The following is a 19,162-nucleotide window of genomic DNA, read 5'->3' as shown; positions in this document are numbered from 1 at the left end:
CTCTTGCAATTTCCTTTCTTCACTCTAGGGTGAATCAAAACGCATCACCCTGGTCCTCCAGCAGCCTCAGTCTGGAGGTCCCCAAGGACACCGGCATGTCGTTCTAGGGAGTCTACCAGGCAAGATAGTGTTACAGGGCAACCAGCTGGCAGCCCTGACCCAAGCCAAGAATGCTCAGGGGCAGCCCGCCAAAGTAGTAACTATCCAGCTGCAGGTGCAACAGCCACAGCAGAAAATCCAGATTGTACCACAGCCGCCAGCATCACAACCGCAGCCGCCCTCAACCCAGCCAGTGACTCTCTCCTCTGTGCAGCAGGCTCAGATAATGGGGCCCGGACAAAGCCCAGGACAAAGACTTTCAGTACCACTGAAGGTCGTGCTGCAGCCGCAGGTGAGACCTCCACAGGTAGCCCCCTGTTGTCCCCTTCAGCAACCACTCATTGTTGAGTGTGGGGTCCTTGGAGTCATGCCTTGGAACTGAAACGCAGGCTTTTATTTCTTTTACTGTGGAGACTTTGGTTAATTATATGAAGAGATTTGAGGGTCACTGTGAGGTTTGGGATAAGAGGTGATTTATCTAATATTTGTCTTCAAGCTGTTTCATTTACAATCTTTTTCCTGATATTGTTGTGGAGTAGAAGTGATTGACAGTATTCTTTCATTTGGAAGATAAAGAAGTTGTCCTAAACAGGTCAAGTGATTATCACTCCTCCCACCCCACCCCCCACCCCCTACTGGGATAAAGGTACACCAAGAGTAGAATTTGATTTTATTTACTTTTGGCCTAGAGATCAGGATTAGTCATACAATAATGGAGATGTGTATTGACATTAGGAGCATGGTAAAGGATATTGAAGTTTGCTTTGGCACAATTCTTGCCTTTTCTTATCCCCTTTCAACTTAAAAAAAAAACAAAAACAAAAACAAAAAAAACCACCAGAACAAAACACTTTTTCCCCCCTAATATGTCCAAGTTCGGTAAGAGTTGTTCCGAATCTGATTCTTAAGGAATTAGAGATGGAAAGTTTCCATCCTATCTGCTTTAGAGCTAGATTTTATTTAGGCCATTTAGCTACAAACATATTGAAATTTTAGTGTCTTTATTTCTGTAGGCTGGCTCTTCCCAAGGGGCCTCTTCTGGGCTCTCCGTAGTTAAAGTTCTAAGTGCCAGTGAAGTGGCAGCTTTGTCTTCACCAGCAAGCTCTGCTCCTCATACTGGGGGCAAGATAGGAATGGAAGAAAATCGCAGGCTGGAGCACCAGAAGAAGCAAGAGAAAGCCAATCGGATTGTAGCAGAAGCTATTGCTAGGGCCCGTGCCCGGGGTGAGCAGAATATACCTCGGGTCCTAAATGAGGATGAATTGCCCAGTGTTCGGCCTGAAGAAGAAGGTGAGAAGAAACGCAGGAAAAAGAGCAGTGGGGAGAGGCTCAAGGAAGAAAAGCCAAAGAAGAGCAAAACATCTGGTACCTCTAAAACTAAGGGCAAGAGTAAGCTGAAGTGAGTACAACCCTTTGCTAATTGGTTGGGACATTTGAGGGAAGTGCACTTGTTTTTAAATTAGTAGTAAGGGGTGCCTGGCTGGCTGAGTCGATAGAGCATGTGACTCTTGATCTCAGGGTTGTTAAGTTTGAGCCCCCACATTGGGTGTAGAGATTACTTAGGAAAATAAAACTTAAAAAAATAAATCAGTATTAGAGGAACTACTTTTTTTTTTTTTTTTTAAAGATTTATTTATTTATTTGAGAGTGAGAGTAGGGGAGAGACACAGAGAGAGAGAGTCTCAAGCAAACTCTGTTCTTGGTGCAGAGAGTGATAACGGGCTTGATCTCATGACGCTGAGATCAGGACCTGAATTGAAACCAAGAGTCAGACATTAAACTGGCTGTGCCACCCAGGCACCCCTAGGATCTGCTTGTATTTAGCAGCTATACACATAGTTCAAAGTGATCTATCTGTGACAAGATAGAAAGGCCTTTCTTTTCTTTGTCTCAATGCTTATATGATTTGTTAAACAGAAATGTGCAAATTAGCATATTTTGAAAGAGAAGCAACAAGGCACAGGAAAGATAACTAATTGTTGAATTGGGGGTTAGGATTAAAAGTTGACTGTTTTTATATGTCTTTGTGATTTTGTATCACCGTAGTGTGGAAGAGATTTCTCACTATCCTATACCTACTAGGTATAGCTGCCCTGTTCTTGAATCTCATCTGAACTAGAGAAGATTTTAGCAACCATTGTCAGCTTAAAGGAGTGTCGGCAGAACCAGGGCTTACCACAATCATCTTCTCTTTCCCTTCCGTGTCTTGTAGCTTCACTCCTTGTTCCCTGGCTTCTACCCCTTAGGATTCTTCAGGCTTTGTGGTGGAATTTTAATAATGGTTTATAATTGGAGAGGATTTTTTAGCTTAAAAAAAATTTCATATCGCCGGTCTTAGTTAATCCTCAGCAATTGTCAGGCTGGGTATTTTCATCAGTGTTTATATTACAAAAAAGGGACCTAATGTGCAGCTAATGACAGAACTGGAACTAAAGTGAGGCCTTGTAGTTCTTGGGCCAGGATTCTGTTGTCTTACGCCACTTTCCTTCAGGTATTTGTGAGTATAGTAGTAGAAAGGATTAGTCACATCTGGTTGTAAAGGCCAGCCAGTGGCTTAGGAACCCGAATATCTTCTATTTTCAAACACCTTACTCCCTAACGATGTGTCGTACTGACTGAAGAGCTAGACACTGCTGTTAGGAAGTTTCATATATGATGGTTTAGATTAATTATATTTTTCTTCTCCTAAATGAATTTGACCCTCACTGCAAATGAATTTGGTTTTTCCTTTTTAGCACCATCACTCCTGTGGTGGGTAAGAAGAGAAAGCGTAATACCTCATCTGATAATTCAGATGTAGAAGTCATGCCTGCCCAGTCACCCCGGGAAGATGAAGAAAGCAGCATTCAGGTAAAGGGATTCTGAAAGAACTTAGAAAAATCAAGTTTAATTCTGACAGGCAAACCAGGAATAGATAAAAGAGACTTTAACCCTGTGCATATTTCAAGAATTTTTCTAAAAGAGAGGTAGGCCTAAAAGGTAAAAGAGGTGGGACCTGGTCATGGTTGTGTCTTTTAAAATTTTTATTTTTTAGGCAAAAAGTATATTACCATACTATACAAAAGCAGTAGTCATTTTCTGAATTCCAGTGTTTCAGAAACTAAGCAGCTATGAAATTATGCTTCATGGTTGTTATGACTATGTCAGTACTTTGGTTTCTCTTAGAACTGTTCATCTATTCCTTTGCCTTACCTTTTCTACACTTTAGGGTTCTGACTCTGTGAACTGGGTGCTTAGGCACAATGGTTTTTCCTACCTTTTTAAGGTGAGAAACACTGGAAGAGAATAAAAGAAGCTGGACCAGAAGAAGTTTGGTCCTCTGTCTCTGATTGTTGCTTTACAGTATCATCTTTGTCTCTGGTTTCCAACCATACACAGAATCTGGTATTAAGATTTGGGAGACCCATGGTACTTCTGAGTAATACTATGGGCCTGGCCAATTTTCTTAGCTACTGTGTCTGAATTTTTCCTTGGTAAATGGAGGCTTGTACTAAACAAACCTTAAGTGCTGCTATTGTTATTAATACTCAGAAATGCATTCCCTCTTTCTTGATACACTCATTACGTTGGCAAACTGATACTTGGGTTTTTCTGGGGAAATTAACATTAGAGACTAGCCAAGATAAAATCGAAAAGGAAAATGAGACAGAAATTTGACTTAACAAACATTAGATATAGTATGAAATAATGATTACTAGGAGTGTGGAATTAGAGAAGAAATAACATTAATAAAGATAATAGAGTCTGGAAATAGATTCAAATGGTTATGAGGATTTAGAATATGAATTAAAATGCCATTTTAAATCAATGAAAAGAAAGAATATTTAATAAATTATGTTAGGACAACTGGCTACCCATGTATGAAAAAAGTAAAACCAGATTTCTTGTGTCACTTTTTTTTTTTTTTTTAAGATTTTATTTATTTATTTGTCAGAGAGAGAGAGAGAGCGAGAGCGAGCACAGGCAGAGTGGAAGGCAGAGTAAGAGGGAGAAGCAGGCTCCCTGCGGAGCAAGGAGCCCGATGTGGGACTCGATCCCAGGACGCTGGGATCATGACCTGAGCCAAAGGCAGCTGCTTAACCAACTGAGCCACCCAGGTGTCCCTCTTGTGTCACTTTTTAAACAAATACTAGTTTAATTGAAGTCCAAAGGTAAAACTTGAAATCATGAACTTATTGTAAAACATGGATGAGTTTTTTAAATAATTCTCAGGTTTTTTTTAAAGATTTTATTTACTTATTTCACAGACAGAGATCACAAGTATATAGAGAGGGAAGCAGAGAAAGAGGGGAAAGCAGGCTCCCTGTTGAGCAAAGAGCCCGATGTGGGGCTCGATCCCAGGACCCTGGGATCATGACCTGAACTGAAGGGAGAGGCTTTAACTCACTGAGTCACCCAGGTGCTCCATTCTCAAGTATTTATAAATAATTCTCTCTTTCTAAGGGGGTTTTCAGAAGTCATAAAAGGAAAGATAGATTAATTTGACAATGTAAAAATTATGCACATGTAACAAAATTCTACAAATAACATAGTCATTAAGAGCATAAATTCTGCAGCAAGAATTCCTTGGTTCTTATCTTTACTACTTACTAACATCGTCACTTCAGGCAAGTCTATTTAACCTCTTGGTGACCCAATTTCCTTATCTCTAAAATGCAGATAATAATGCCTACCAAATGGGTGGGTAGGAGAATTGACTGGAAGCATTTATAAAGCAATTAGGACAGTGCTTAGCTCATGGTAAGACAGCATAGGAAGAGTTATGTATATGTATGTTAAATAAAATAAAGGGTCAGGTAAAGTATGTGTTAAATAATTAGAAGACAAACTGAAGGCAAGTCTTTGTAATAACAAAAATACAAATTTTAAAAGGTGGTGTATTAGTTTGCTAGGGTTGCCATAATAAAATACCACAGACCGTGTGGCTTAAACAGCAAAAACTGATCTTCTCATAGTTCTGAAGTCCAAGATCAAGGAGTCAGCAGGTTTGGTTACCTCTGAGATCTTTCTCTTTGGTTTGCAGAAGGCTGCTTTCTTACTATGTCCTTACATGGTCTTTTCTCAGTGTATATATCCTGGTGTCTTTTTGTGTGTCCACATTTCCTCTTGTAATTATGCCATTCAAGTTGAATTAGGGCTTAGGGCTCACTCTACCAGCCTCATTTTATCTTAATCGTCTCTCTAAAACTCTTTCTCCAAATACAGCCACATTCTGAGGTACTAGGGATTAGGGTTTCAACATAAGAATTTTGGGGGATTGGGGCATTTTTTTAACTCAGTTAATTGTCTGCCTTTGGCTCAGGTCATGATCATAGAGTTCTTGGATCAAGCCCAATGTTGGGCTCCCTGCTTGGCGGAGTCTGCTTATCCCTCTTCCTCTTCCCCTCCCCCTGCTTATGCTCACACTCTCTCTTGCTCGCTTGCTTACTCTCTCTCTCAAATAAATAAGTAAAATTAAAAAAAAAAAACCACAAAAAACTTAGAGGTTTATAATTCAGCCCATAAGTGGTAATGCCATTGTTGGCAGTGGAGTTCAGGAAAAGGTGCTTTTCACACAGTGATGGGAGTATTGAGACAATCTTTCTAGCTAGTCAGTATTTCAATATGTAACAAAATTTAAAATGTCAGTGACTTTGGACTCAATGATTATGCACGAAGGAAACTTTCAAAAGTATGTAATGATGCATATGTATTTCAGCAGTATTTGTAATAGCAGAAATGTCCAAAAATTCATTGTCCATAGAGGAGAAATAGTTAATAAAATTCTGAAAATCTGAACCATAGAATACTGCGTGGCAATTAAAAACAACAAAGTAGAAGGGTGCCTGGCAGGCTAAGTCAGTAGAGTATGTGACTCTTGATCTTGGGATCATGAATTGAACCCCCACATTGGGTGTAGATTTATGAAAAAACAAACAACTATTAAAAATAATTTTAGGGCGCCTGGGTGGCTCAGTGGTTAAGCCGCTGCCTTCAGCTCAGGTCATGATCTCAGAGTCCTGGGATCGAGTCCCGAATCGGGCTCTCTGCTCAGCAGGAAGCCTGCTTCCTCCTCTCTCTCTCTCTGCCTGCCTCTCTGCCTACTTGTGATTTCTCTCTGTCAAATAAATAAATAAAATCTTTAAAAAAAAAATAATTTTAAAAACCCCACAAATCTGTTGAAGGACATTTGGGTTGTTTCCATTTTGGAGCTATTATGAGTAAGGCTGCAGTGAACAGTTTTATTACTTCTTGGACATGGGTTTTCATTTCTCCTACCTAAGGAATAGGATTGCTAGACCATAGTAGTTACATAAATAAACATTATAACTCTGTAAGAATCTGTCAACTTCCAAAGTGATTGTGTCATTTTATACTTGCACCAGTAATGACAGTTCCAGTTCCACATCTTCAGTATTTGGTTTTGTCAACTACCCATTCTTTTTGAATACTCTTCTGTAGTATTCCATATTTTGATTATACTATAATTTGTTTAACTAGTTCCCTATTGATGGGCATTAAGATTTTTCTCTGGTCTTCTACTATTACAAGTAATGCTACAAAGATTTGTATATATGTGCAGATTTATTCGTAGGGTAGTAACTTTGAAGTGAAATTTCTAGACCAAAGGGTATTGTCAGATTTTCTTTTATAGAGGTTATGCCCATGTGTAGTCTAACCAACAATGTATGTGCAAGTTCCTATTTCAGTATTTGATCAGACTTGCTGCTTTTTACCAGTCTGTTAGGTAGGTGCAAAAAAAGAAAAAAGATATCTCAATTTAGGTATCAGTTATAATTTATTATGAGTGTGAGCATCTTTTTACATTTAAAGCCATTTGTGTTTTTTTCCTACTAACTGTCTATTTATCGTATTTGCCCATCTTTCTGCTCTGTTATGGATCTTTTTCTTAGTTACTCAAAAGAACTCTGTGCTTAGGAAATGGAGTATTTGGTGTTTTCCCCATCAGTTTATTATTTTTCTCAACTTCGTTATAATATGTATATATCTCAAATTTTTTTGCAAGGTAAAATTGATCAATTTATTAGAAATGTATTTCCTACTGCCAGATTATAAAAAATTCTTCCACACTTTCTTTTAGAAATGTTACATCTTTTTAAGATTTTTTAAAAAAGATTTTATTTATTTATTTGTCAGAGAGAGAGAGAGAGAGAGAAAACACAAGCAGGGGGAGAAGCAGGCAGAGGGAGAAGCAGGATTCCCCACTGAGCAAGGAACCTGATGTGGGACTTAATCCTAGGACCCTGGGATCATGACCTGAGCCAAAGTCAGACTTAACCGACTAAGCCACCCAGGCATCCCCTTTCTAAGATTTGTAAAAAGAGGGGCACCTGGGTGGCTCAGTGGATTAAGCCACTGCCTTCGGCTCAGGTCATGATCTCAGTGTCCTGGGATCGAGTCCCGCATCGGGCTCTCTGCTCAGCAGGGAGCCTGCTTCCCCCTCTGTCTCTGCCTGCCTCTCTGCCTACTTGTGATCTCTCTCTCTGTCAAATAAAATAAATAAAATCTATTAAAAAAAAAAAGATTTGTAAAAAGATTTTGGAAATCCTTTATTTTTATGTAATTTAGTTTCTTTCAACCTCTAAATAGCTAGCCATTTGTTTCCAGTCCCATTTATAGAATAATCTACTTTTCCCTCACCGATTAGAAGTGCTATTTTTATCATGTTCTATATCCACCTAGTATTTTAGTCTGTATTTGGACATTATTTCATTGACCTGTTTATCTTTTCTTAGAGAGGTTCCAACCTTTGTTAATTGGTATAGCTCTTTTGTGTCCTTAATATCTGGTAAGGCCAAGCACACTTTTCCTGGTTTTCCTGGTTATTCTTTAGTGTTTATTTCTCTCTTTGACTTTTTGAATCAGCTTATCTAAATAAAAAGTTCTGTTAACTTTATTTTGTCATTTTTATGTAATGCATATAATTAGAATTAAGTCTTATTGTAGGACATTGTATTTTATTATTTTTAATTTTATTTATTATTTTATTATTATTATTTTATTATTCAAGTTCTCTTTAAGGCCTCCTGGAGTGTTTTAAAGTTTTTTTCATATAGATTTTACATATTTCTTACTAACTTTAATTTTTTAGATAAGTAATCTTTTTGTTTTTTTATGTAGAATTCTTTCTTTCTTTTTAAAGATTTTATTTATTTATTTGACAGAGCACAAGGAGGGGGAACAGCAGAGGGAGGGGTAGAAGCAGGCTCTCCTCTGAGCAGGGTACCCAGTGCAGAGCTCAAACCCAGGACCCTGAGATCATGACCTGAGCCAAAGGCAGATGCTTAACTGAGCCACCCAGTGCCTCGAATCTTTCCTTTCATTATGTTTTATGGCTCAGTTTACATAAGAATGATAGTTTTAAAAATTGATTTTATGCCAGGGAAGTTTGCTTAATTTCTGTAGTTCTGTGTCTAATAATAATTCATTTAATTTGTTTGGGTTTTTCAGAGATATAATCATGATTGAAAAATAATCTTTTTTTAAAAAATAATTATTTATTTATTTGACAGACAGAGATCACAAGTAGGCAGAGGCAGGCAGAGAGAGAGAGCGGAGGAAGCAGGCTCCCTGCCGAGCAGAGAGCCCAATGTGGGGCTTGATTCCAGCACCCTGGGAACATGACCTGAGCCGAAGGCAGAGGCTTTAACCCGCTGAGCCACCCAGGCACCCCTGAAAAATAATTTTATCTTTCTATCCTTCCCAACTTTTTATCATGAACTACAAAGTATTACTTAAATTACTTAATTAAAAAATATTTTACTCGGGGTGCCTGGGTGGCTCAGTCAGTTGAGCATCTGACTCTCGGTTTCAGCTCAGGTTGTCATCTCAGGGTTTTGAGATTGAGCCCCAAGTCCAGCTCTATGCTCAGTGTGGAGTCTGCTTGGCACTTTTTCCCTCCCACAGGTCTGTGTGCAATGTGCATGCACACTCTGTCTCCAAAATAAATAAAATATTACAAAAGTGTTTTTTCAACCACTTGAAAGAATAACGTAATTCTAAAATGTATTGATGCGGAAAACTCCCCTAAAAAGTACTGTTAACAAAAAGGTAAGTAGCAGGGACGCCTGGGTGGCTCAGTTGGTTGGGCAGCTGCCTTCGGCTCGGGTCATGATCCCAGCGTCCTGATATCGAGTCCTACATCAGGCTCCTTGCTTGGCGGGAAGCCTGCTTCTCCCTCTGCCTGTACTGCCACTCATTTAAAAAAAAAAAAAAAATGGTAAGTAGCAGAACAATGCTGTAATCATCATATAGTATGATTCTATTTATTAAAACAAAAAAACCTTAGAACTAAAACAGAAAGCAAAATTAGTAACAAAACATTCTTGCACCTTGGCACTTCAGGGTTGCTCCTTATAGAAAGCACATTGTACCCTTCATTTTACCAGAGTTTCTTGGCAGTAGTATCCAGGTTACTTTCAGGTGGATTCTGGTTCTTTGAAAAAACAGTTTGGCAAATTAATTTGTATTTGGTACATAAAGAATATGGTTTGATACCACATAATTTTGTAAATAAGCTCTTTATCTTTTTGGCTTGGTTTTTCGTAGGGATTTTGGAGTAAAATAAATATATGACTATAGGCAAATAGTTTTAAAGGTTTTTCTCTTTGATATATCTACATAGTTATTTTAACCATTCTTTCCGCTACAGAAAAGACGCTCAAACCGCCAAGTTAAGCGAAAAAAATATACAGAGGATCTGGATATAAAGATCACAGATGATGAAGAAGAAGAAGAAGTGGATGTAACTGGTCCAATAAAAACTGAGCCTATCCTCCCTGAACCCGTGCAGGAACCAGATGGCGAGACTTTGCCTTCCATGCAGTTCTTTGTGGTAAGCTGAGAACTTAAGCAATATGAGAGGTTGTCCTGCTCCTCACAGTCTCTGTTGACTAACTGCATTTTTTGCTACAGGAGAATCCCAGTGAAGAAGATGCAGCCATAGTAGACAAAGTGCTTTCTATGCGGATTGTGAAGAAGGAGGTAAGGCCTTAACCCTTCATGTCAACCCATAATGCTGCATTCACAGGCTCTATTTAATAAACACCTTTGGATGCCAGGATATATTAGTAAAGTATAGTTATGGTGGAGGGAAGTTACCTAGAAAATAGGAACTGTCTTATTGCCTCTTCTTTTGGTTTTCTGTTTAAGATGGATAGACTTATTTTTTCCAGCTGTCAGATCTCTTGTATTGGAGTACTAGATTAGTTCTTTAATCCCTCAGTCACTAATACACTCTAGGAGCATTGGTATGAAGCTCTACCATGAGTAGTGAAAATTAAAGCTTCTTTCTTTGACAAATAAGGTTATTAATAACTATGATTTCTTTCTTCTCAGCTTCCTTCTGGACAGTATACTGAGGCAGAAGAATTCTTTGTCAAGTACAAGAACTAGTATGTGATCTGTGCAAAAAGCTTTTCACCCTAAACCCACAGGGTTGTAAAAAGTTCTCCTGTATAGTCCATCCTGGGTGGGAATGTGTCCCTTTTTAATAGTCTCCTAGCCCAAGTTGTTGTTTTCTTTGGAGGAAAATGTCTATTCAGAGAGGAGTTTGGGAATTGCGTTTCTCTTCCTGTTTCCCAACAGGAAGGTGGGGTAAGGGTGGTTCCTGATAAAATCCCTTGTGATTCTCTATACCTTAATTTAACATTAAGACCTTTCTACTCAGACTGGTCAGTGGACCAGCAGAATTAGCATCATTTGGGTGCTCGTTAGAAATGTGAACTTTCAAGCCTGCCCCAGACCAGGTGTTTGTGTGCAAAATCAGTCTTAAGAAGCACTTACCATTGTGCCTGCTTCTGGCTTATCCCCAAATCTAGCCTACCCTTTCTCACAGCATGACCAGCTATTTCCATCCCCTTCAGCTCCTATCTACACTGTGAATGGGCTACCATCTCCCAACTAGAGAAGGATAAAAGGATCCATCAAAAACTAAAGCGCTTCAAAACCAAAATGGCTCAGATGAGACACTTCTTCCATGAGGTAATTAGGAATAGGTATTGCCTATCGTTTATTTCACAGAAGCAAAAATTATTGGGGTTATCAGTCTTGACTGATTACTTAAGACATATTTGTTTTGTGTACATGGGTATGAAGTCTTAATTTTGATCATTGGACTTTCCTAATTTAGTTGCCCCATGCTTTGTTTTACTAGGTCTAAATTAGGTCTTTTTATAAGTTTGTAGGATGTTTTGGTATTGACTTACTCAGTATTCATGAAGTATTTTCAAGATGGATTTTAAACTGACCTCTCATCCACTTGAGGCATTCTTCTTCTAATGTCAATCTGTAGCCGTTGATGGTTTCTGTAGGCATAAGCAACCGTTTCATTAGGAAAGAACATTTATTTTCTAAAATTTCTAATCCACTGTAACAAGAAATGGTGATATAGGAGATTTAATTTCCCATAACCATTCCTTTTTTTTTTTTTTAAGATTATTTATTTATTTATTCGACAGACAGAGATCACAAGCAGGCAGAGAGACAGGCAGAGAGAGAGAGAGGAAGGGAAGCAGGCTCTCCGCTGAGCAGAGAGCCCGATGCGGGGGCTCGATCCCAGGACCCTGAGATCATGACCTGAGCCGAAGGCAGAGGCTTTAACCCACTGAGCCACCCCTCCGCCCCTCCCATAACTGTTCTTAACTACTGGATAAACACTGGAGTATGCATTAAGGGTCCCTTTTTTCTTTTTTTTTAAGATTCCATTTATTTATTTGACAGACAGAGATCACAAGTAGGCAGAGAGGCAGGCAGGGAGAGAGAGGAGGAAGCAGTCTCTCCGTGGAGCAGAGAGCCCAATGTGGGGCTCGATCCCAGGACCTCGGGATCACAGCCCGAGCCGAAGACAGAGGCTTTAACCCACTGAGCCACCCAGGCACCCCTCCCATAACCGTTCTTAACTACTGGTAAACACTGGAGTATGCATTAAGGGTCTTTTGAGCCATAGTTTAACTGTCCATTTTGCTTTGAAAGCTTTGTGTATATATATATGCCTTTGCTGAATTGGGGTTTGTCATCTTTAGCATATATATAGAACTGCGTGCCTTGAGAAGACAGATTCTTTTTCAAAGCTTCTTAGAGCTAAAGGGAAAAAGTTCTAGTAAGAAAGATTGAAGGAAGGAACTAAATGCATAGTTTTAGCAAAAAACCCCTCAGTTCTGCCTGAATATATATGATAAAGCTAACTTGATCACCAGGTTTGCAAATAAATTAACTATTTCTCATCACCTGGAGAGGGCAAGTAGGACCATGTAGTTTTATAATTTCTTTTTATATGAAAGTAATAATTGGGTTGTGTTTTTTCATCTATGTTCTTTTAAAACATAATTTGTGAAATGTACAATGAAACTGTAATACCATTCCAGCCGATATTAGATGTACAATTTGTGACTCTTGAACCAGTCTCTACTAACTCATATGCCAATTAAATCTTCATATATAGGTAGGCCATTTAACCAAATCAGTCATTCATTTATTCATCATTTATCATGTGTTAGTTTTTATGGAGAACAAAATGGACTGTGTTACCATACAGCTCACCGTCTAATTGGGGAGAGAGAAATATTAAAAAATAATTCTAATTGTGTTAAGTGCCAGAAAAGAAAGAGCACAAGGAGCCATAAGGGGAGGGGGAGGAAACACCTACTTTGGATAATTAGGGAAGACTTACCTGAGAATTGAATTATGAATAAGAACAAGGCTATGAATCCATGTAAATAATATTGCTGGCATGGGCATTAGCATATATGAAGGCCCTGAGACAGGGTGAGGCACTGAAAACAAGGTACAGTTGAACAAAAAAGAGTGAATGGCCCAAACTGAGATCCGAAATTTAGGCAAGCAGTGCATACAGACCTTTTAAGCAGTCTGGTTTTAATTTTGTTTTTATTCTAAGTGCAAAGGAAAATCAATACATTGTTTCAAACAGGTCAAAGACATAATCCAGTGATCACTTTTAAAAGATCACCTAGACTTTGGAGAATAGATTGAAGAAGAGTAAGCATGAAAGTATGAAGAGCAGTAAGAAAGCAGTTGAAGATTTCTAAATAGGAAATATCATGGCTTAAAAGTAGAATGGTTTCAAGTGGATAGAATGGATAGATTAGAATTGACAGGGCTTGGTATGGTGGCTTAAAATGATAGGTTTGTGGTCTGAGCAAATGGGTTGAGGTGGCATCTATTAAAGTATCAAAGATGTTAGAAGCAGCTGATTGGGGGAAATCAAGAATTTAGCTGGGTGGCCCATTTCTTAAGCATCTGTTTTCAGGATAGCTGGGTGGTTCAGTGGGTTAAGCCTCTGCTTTCAGCTCAGGTCATGCTCTCAGGGTCCTGGGATCAGTGCCCACATCGGGCTCTCTGCTCAGCGGGCAGCCCAGCCCACTTACCCCTCTCTCTGCCTGCTTCTCTGCCTGCTTGTGATCTCTCTCTGTCAAATAAATAAAATTTTGAAAAAAAAAAGAATCTGCTTTTGGCTCAGGTCATGATCCCAGGGTCCTGGGATCGAGCCCTGCATCAGGCTCCCTGCTCAACAGGAACTTTCTTCTCCCTCTTCTACTCCCCCTGCTTGTGTTCCCTCTCTTGCTTGTCTCTCTGTCAAATAAATAAATAAAATTGTTAAAAAATTTCTTTTAGTTTAGACTATGTTAACCTTAAAATTCCTTAACCTATCTCTAGTAAGCACAGATACACAAATCTGGATTTTTCAGGTTGCAATTAAAATTTGGATTTTGTCAGCATATAAATAGTTATTAAAACCTTAATAATGATTAAAGCCACCTGAGGGGGAAGGATTTCTATACATTCTAATAGTTCTGTATTTTTTTATGAAACTTCTTTCTGTAATAGTATGGATGTGAGCCCAGAACTAAGGCTTTAAGACTTTTCCCAAATATAGAGGTCCAGGTGAAGGAGAAGGAACTGTATGCCAGAGTGGCAGGAGAAAGATTAGGAAGCAAAGTCACAAAAAGCAAGAAGGAAAAGTGTCTTAATAAGGAAGAGTTTTTTACTTAAAGTTTCTTTAAGATCTTTCTTTGGAGTCTTTGGTTATTTGTTTTCAGATACCACCCAAAGTTGGATACTAATGATTTAGAAGAAAAAGAACCAGTGAAGGTGATCAAGAATTGGCTGAAACCAAAATAAAGGGGGAAGGGCTATTGACAAAAGTGTAGTGTCTCAGAAAACCCAAGGGTTTTTAAAGGAGAGAATTAGGAATTGTGGAATACTTCATAGAAGTTAAGTGAGATGAGGACAGAAATGTTCCATTATATTTGGCAATTTGGAGATTATTAATAACATCAACAAGAGTAATTTAGTTGTGTGAAGGAAGTGGAAGGTAGAGTGGAGTGGCTGCTTGGGTATGAAGCAGAACAGAAAAATAGTTGCAGGCAGATGAAGAATAAAGGAGGTCTTTTTAAGATGTGAAATAGTAGAATATATCTGTGTGTTTATGGGAATGATCCAAGAGAGAGAAGAGGCTGAGAAGGGGTAGAATCCAGAGAATATATGGAGAGAATGACCTCTGTTAGAAGACACTTACTCTGGTCATAGGTGACAAGATAGGTGCAGATTTAATTAAGTTTTTAAAAAGGATTTTATATGGTGAAAATGGTGGGGGGACTCCCTTCTGAAGGCATCTTTTTAAAAAAAATTTTGAAGTGAGATCACCAGGTAAAGGTGGGATGGAAGGTTGGGTTTACTGGACAGTGATCTTTTGGTCTTACTGTTTGTTTCATAACTCCTCTAGGATGAAGAACCCTTCAATCCAGACTATGTAGAAGTGGATAGGATATTGGATGAGTCTCACAGTATTGACAAAGACAATGGGGAGGTGAGTTGGGGCATGGTAGAACATTGATGGTCTCAGAGATTTCTTCTGGTCTGCTTGCTCATCCTTTATTATGAAGATATGGCTGAGAAATCCCTTAGATAAAAAGGTATTTTTGAGTTTTTCTGAGGCCTTCGTAGAATGATACTGGGAAGGGGCACCTCGGTGGCTCAGTGGGTTAAGCTGCAGCCTTCGGCTCGGGTCATGATCTCAGGGTCCTGGGATTGAGTCCTGCGTCGGGCTCTCTGCTCAGCGGGAAGCCTGCTTCCTCCTCTCTCTGCCTGCCTCTCTGTCTACTTGTGATCTCTCTCTGTCAAATAAATAAATAAAATCTTAAAAAAAAAAAAAAAAAGAATGATACTGGGAAGGTAAGGGAATAGGGAGAGAGGCTAAAAGGAAAGCTTCTCATAAAGTCAAACATTGAGCGCTGTAAGTACCAGGAGCTATATTAACAAGTACTCCTTCACCTTGATCTTGTTTTCTCTTAGATTTTATATGGGAGACCCCTGACGTCTGGTTAAAGGTTATAGAAGGGGAGAGGAATAGGGATACTTCACAAATCTCCATATTTATAAATATAAAAATGCCTCCACAGACTCCTAGCTTTCTCCATATCACTGAGAGTTACTTTTTGAACTTACCATCAATTGAATACATTTTCATTTATCATTAAAACCAATCTACTGCATCTGAATCTATACTTTTAAACAGAATATGGAATTGCACTCCCACAGATTCACATTCAGTAGATCTTTAGGTGTGACCCAGAGATCTGGATTTTTAAGTTGTTCTCCAAGAGATTGTCAAACATAGCTTGATTTGGGAATCACTGCACTAAAGCTCTGTTAGCAGATTGGTCATGTGCTAAAACTAACCTGTTGATACAGTTTCATAAATCAGTTTTTTCATTTTCCAAATAAGTTGAAAAGATCTAAGCCACCAGTGAATTCAACATTGTGTCTTTTTAAATATATTTCAAACTTAGACTATGAATCACCATTCCCTTAGAAACTATCGCTTTCTTTTCACTTCAACTATAAGTTCTTGGTAGGGCCACATTACATCAAGTTTTTATCACATCTGACCGTTACTCCTTACCCCATGACCAGTAGAGAACAACACAACTTAATTAAAATGTCAGTGCCAGTGGTGAGCTAGGCTCACTCACAAGCTAAATGACATGTGTCCATATATCACCCTTATGGATTCTAAGAATCAGAAGTCTTCCCTCTCTAAAATTCTATGTTTACTCTATTTTAGAAGCCTTTAGGGTCATTCAGAACCTTAGACATCCAAGGCCTATTACAGTTCATTGTCTTCAGATCCTGACAAGCATGCCTCAGAAAACACATTTTCTGCTTTTATGGGTTGGGGTGGGAGTTACTGTTTATTGTTCATTAGCAGGAGGTGAGTGGAGAATGGACCAGTTTTTAGAATGGACATGTTAGCTACTATTAAATTCTTGTCATTTTTAGGATCTCAGCCTTATCAGTCTTGAACATCTTGTGCTCTTACCAACATACTTACCACTCTTAAAAAAGCAATTGATCTTTGGACTGTTGGAAATGGCAAGACAGATGAAAATGTTTTAGTTTCCTGGTGCTATAAATTGTGCTCCAATATTAGATTACAACATTCTGTGAACCCAATTTTCCCCCTCCCCAAAATAAGTTTAATTGGTCATCCTTTTACATGACCTAAGAGTGGAAAACCAGATTATAAATAAGTCCTTGGAAAAGTAAGTTAAGATGCCGGAAATATGTTATCTGGACAAATGGCTAGGGAAAGAGCAGCTAGATTAATTCTAGGGATTCCTTGATCTGTAATTCTGTTGAGGTGCTTATATCTTCAGACTTCTTGCTGGCTGTTTTAGGGGTATTCTGTGAAGTGGTACTAGAGATTCTTACTGATTACACTAGGCCCCATCTAATCCTTTTTTCTTTCTTTCTTTTCTTTTTTTTTTTTTTTAAGATTTATTTATTTGACAGAGATCATAATTAGGCATATAGGCAGGCAGAGAGAGAGGAAGGGAAGCAGGCTCCCTGCTGAGCAGAGGGCCCGATGGTGGGGCTCAATCCCAGGACCCTGGGATCATGACCTGAGCCGAAGGCAGAGACTTTAACCCACTGACCCACCCAGGTGCCCCTAATCCTTCTTTTTTCATATAGACCAAAAATAGAAATGCAGTCAGGGCAGTGATCAGTTTGAGTCATGAGAACAGGAGCCATTTTACCCCAGGTCACTGCCTGTCCCTTTGCAGCAGAACACATATATAGAGCACAGTATTGTAGTTAGAGCTTTAGTATTTGCCCCTCCTCTCTTCTCTCTTGTTACCTGTCTTCAGTGACACCTCTGCTAGTTACCTCCTAGCTCACAAGCAAATCTCTTTTCTACCATATGACTTCTTTTTGGAGTAGCAACTGCACTCAGAGCTACAGAAGCTCAGAAGCCCAGGGATTTCAACCCTGCTTTGCTCTAATGGGTTAATCCATTCCTCACTTAGGAAAGTAGCCTGGCTTCCACTCTTTCACTGTTATTAAATTTGGTGTCAGGATAATAGTATGAAGCAGAGCCCTATCTTTCAGTTTCAACCTAATTCAACATAATGTTGGAAAAGCATTTGTTTTATTTTATTTTTTGCATTTTCATGGTTGATGAGCATAATGTTTCAGTGCTTAGTGTTCTAGAAACTGCTGGGTATAACTTTGCCTCTTAAAACAGATTCTGATAAATTGCTTGGAAAAATGATCCAAGCCATGAATAGTACAGTGCCTCAGCAGGTGAGCCTATGATTGGTATTCCCAGCCTATTTTTTTTTTAAGTATATTTTTCTTTTTAAAGATCTTATTTATTTATTTGACAGACAGAGATCACAAGCAGGCAGAGAGGCAAGCAGAGAGAGAGGAGGAAGCAAGCTCCCTGCTGAGCAGAGAGCCCGATGCAGGGCTCAATCCCAGGACCCTAGGACCATGACCTGAACCAAAGGCAGCGGCTTTAACCCACTGAGCCACCCAAGCGCCCCTCCCAGCCTATTTTTTAAAGCACTTTCTAGGTATTAACACTTTGTGATCTGATTCTGTAGTCAAATTCTTACCCTTTGGGGCACCTGGGTGTCTCAGTTGTTGGGCATCTGCCTTTGGCTCGGGTCATGATCCCAGGGCCCTGGGATTGAGCCCCATGTCAGGCTCCCTGTGGGAAGCCTGGTTTCCCTCTCCCACTCTCCCTGATGTGTTCTTGTTCTCACTGTCTGTCTCTCTGTCAAATAAATCAATAAAATCTTTAAAAAATAATTCTTACCCTTTAATAACAGCAGAGAACACAGAATCTGTTTATTAAGGCTTTTAGCTTTTTCTCTCTTAGCCTGTAATTTACTACCTGGTGAAATGGTGCTCGCTGCCCTACGAGGATAGTACGTGGGAGCTGAAAGAGGATGTTGATGAGGGCAAGATACGAGAATTTAAGCGGATTCAGTCAAGACACCCAGAACTCAAAAGAGTAGTAAGTACATTTGCAATTAGAATGTAAAGTCCATGTAGGTAATGATTTAGTTTTTATTTATAGAAGTTTATGTAGTTTAATATAGAAATTTTCAAACATATACAAAAGTTAAAGAAACAGTATAGTCTACTAATTTCCAGATTATTTTAAAGCAAATCCTAGATTCCTTTACTTCATCTTTAAGTATTTCAGTGTTTATGTCCAAAGGTAAAACCACTTTTATACCTGAGAAAATTTAACCATTCCTAAATATCAACAAATAACCAATTGCTATATATATTTCCCTGATTATATTCTAATTTTTGTTAAATTGTTTAGATTGGATTTTGAATAAAGGTATATATAGTGCTGTCAGTTAATGTGTCTCAAATATCTCTTAATATTAGTTTCCCCCTACTTTATAATTTCTCTTGAAGAAATCAGGTGGTTTGTTCTCTAGGGTTTTCCATAATCTGAAGTTTACCAGTTACACCTCTCTTGGAAACTTCTAATGTGTTCTCTGTTCTTTATTATTTTACATAAATGGTTAGATACAGAACAGTGGTGTCCACTGGAACTTTTTAGCCCTGTGCTTAATATAGTAGCCAATAGCTACATTGCACATGCTCAGTAATCACATTTGGCTAGTGTCAGATGTAAACATCATCATAATTCCATTAGTATCACTCTTTTAAAGGCTTGATCAAATGGGGAAGGGAGACACTAAATCTATGTCATATGTGATTCTATCAGGTTGTCTTT

General features: G+C 38.8%; 1 protein-coding gene across 9 annotated transcripts in view; it reads left to right on the top strand.

The window, feature by feature from the left end:
* CHD8 (chromodomain helicase DNA binding protein 8) overlaps positions 1-19,162 on the top strand; it is a 62,389-nt gene that overhangs the window by 22,514 nt on the left and 20,713 nt on the right. For all 9 annotated transcript variants that reach the window (XM_082736887.1, XM_082736885.1, XM_082736888.1 and 6 more), the window contains 9 exons: positions 29-391; positions 1,113-1,498; positions 2,835-2,949; positions 9,752-9,934; positions 10,015-10,083; positions 10,438-10,493; positions 10,965-11,082; positions 14,843-14,926; positions 18,284-18,421. In XM_082736887.1, coding sequence (XP_082593013.1) covers positions 29-391; positions 1,113-1,498; positions 2,835-2,949; positions 9,752-9,934; positions 10,015-10,083; positions 10,438-10,493; positions 10,965-11,082; positions 14,843-14,926; positions 18,284-18,421 — 1,512 coding nt within the window. The remainder of the gene's footprint in view (positions 1-28; positions 392-1,112; positions 1,499-2,834; positions 2,950-9,751; positions 9,935-10,014; positions 10,084-10,437; positions 10,494-10,964; positions 11,083-14,842; positions 14,927-18,283; positions 18,422-19,162) is intronic.

The sequence above is a fragment of the Mustela nivalis genome (assembly GCF_964662115.1).
Source record: "Mustela nivalis genome assembly, chromosome: 6".
NCBI classification, from domain to species: Eukaryota; Metazoa; Chordata; class Mammalia; order Carnivora; family Mustelidae; genus Mustela; species Mustela nivalis.
Note: the sequence above shows the minus strand (reverse complement) of the source record. Positions and strands in the feature narration are given on the sequence as shown.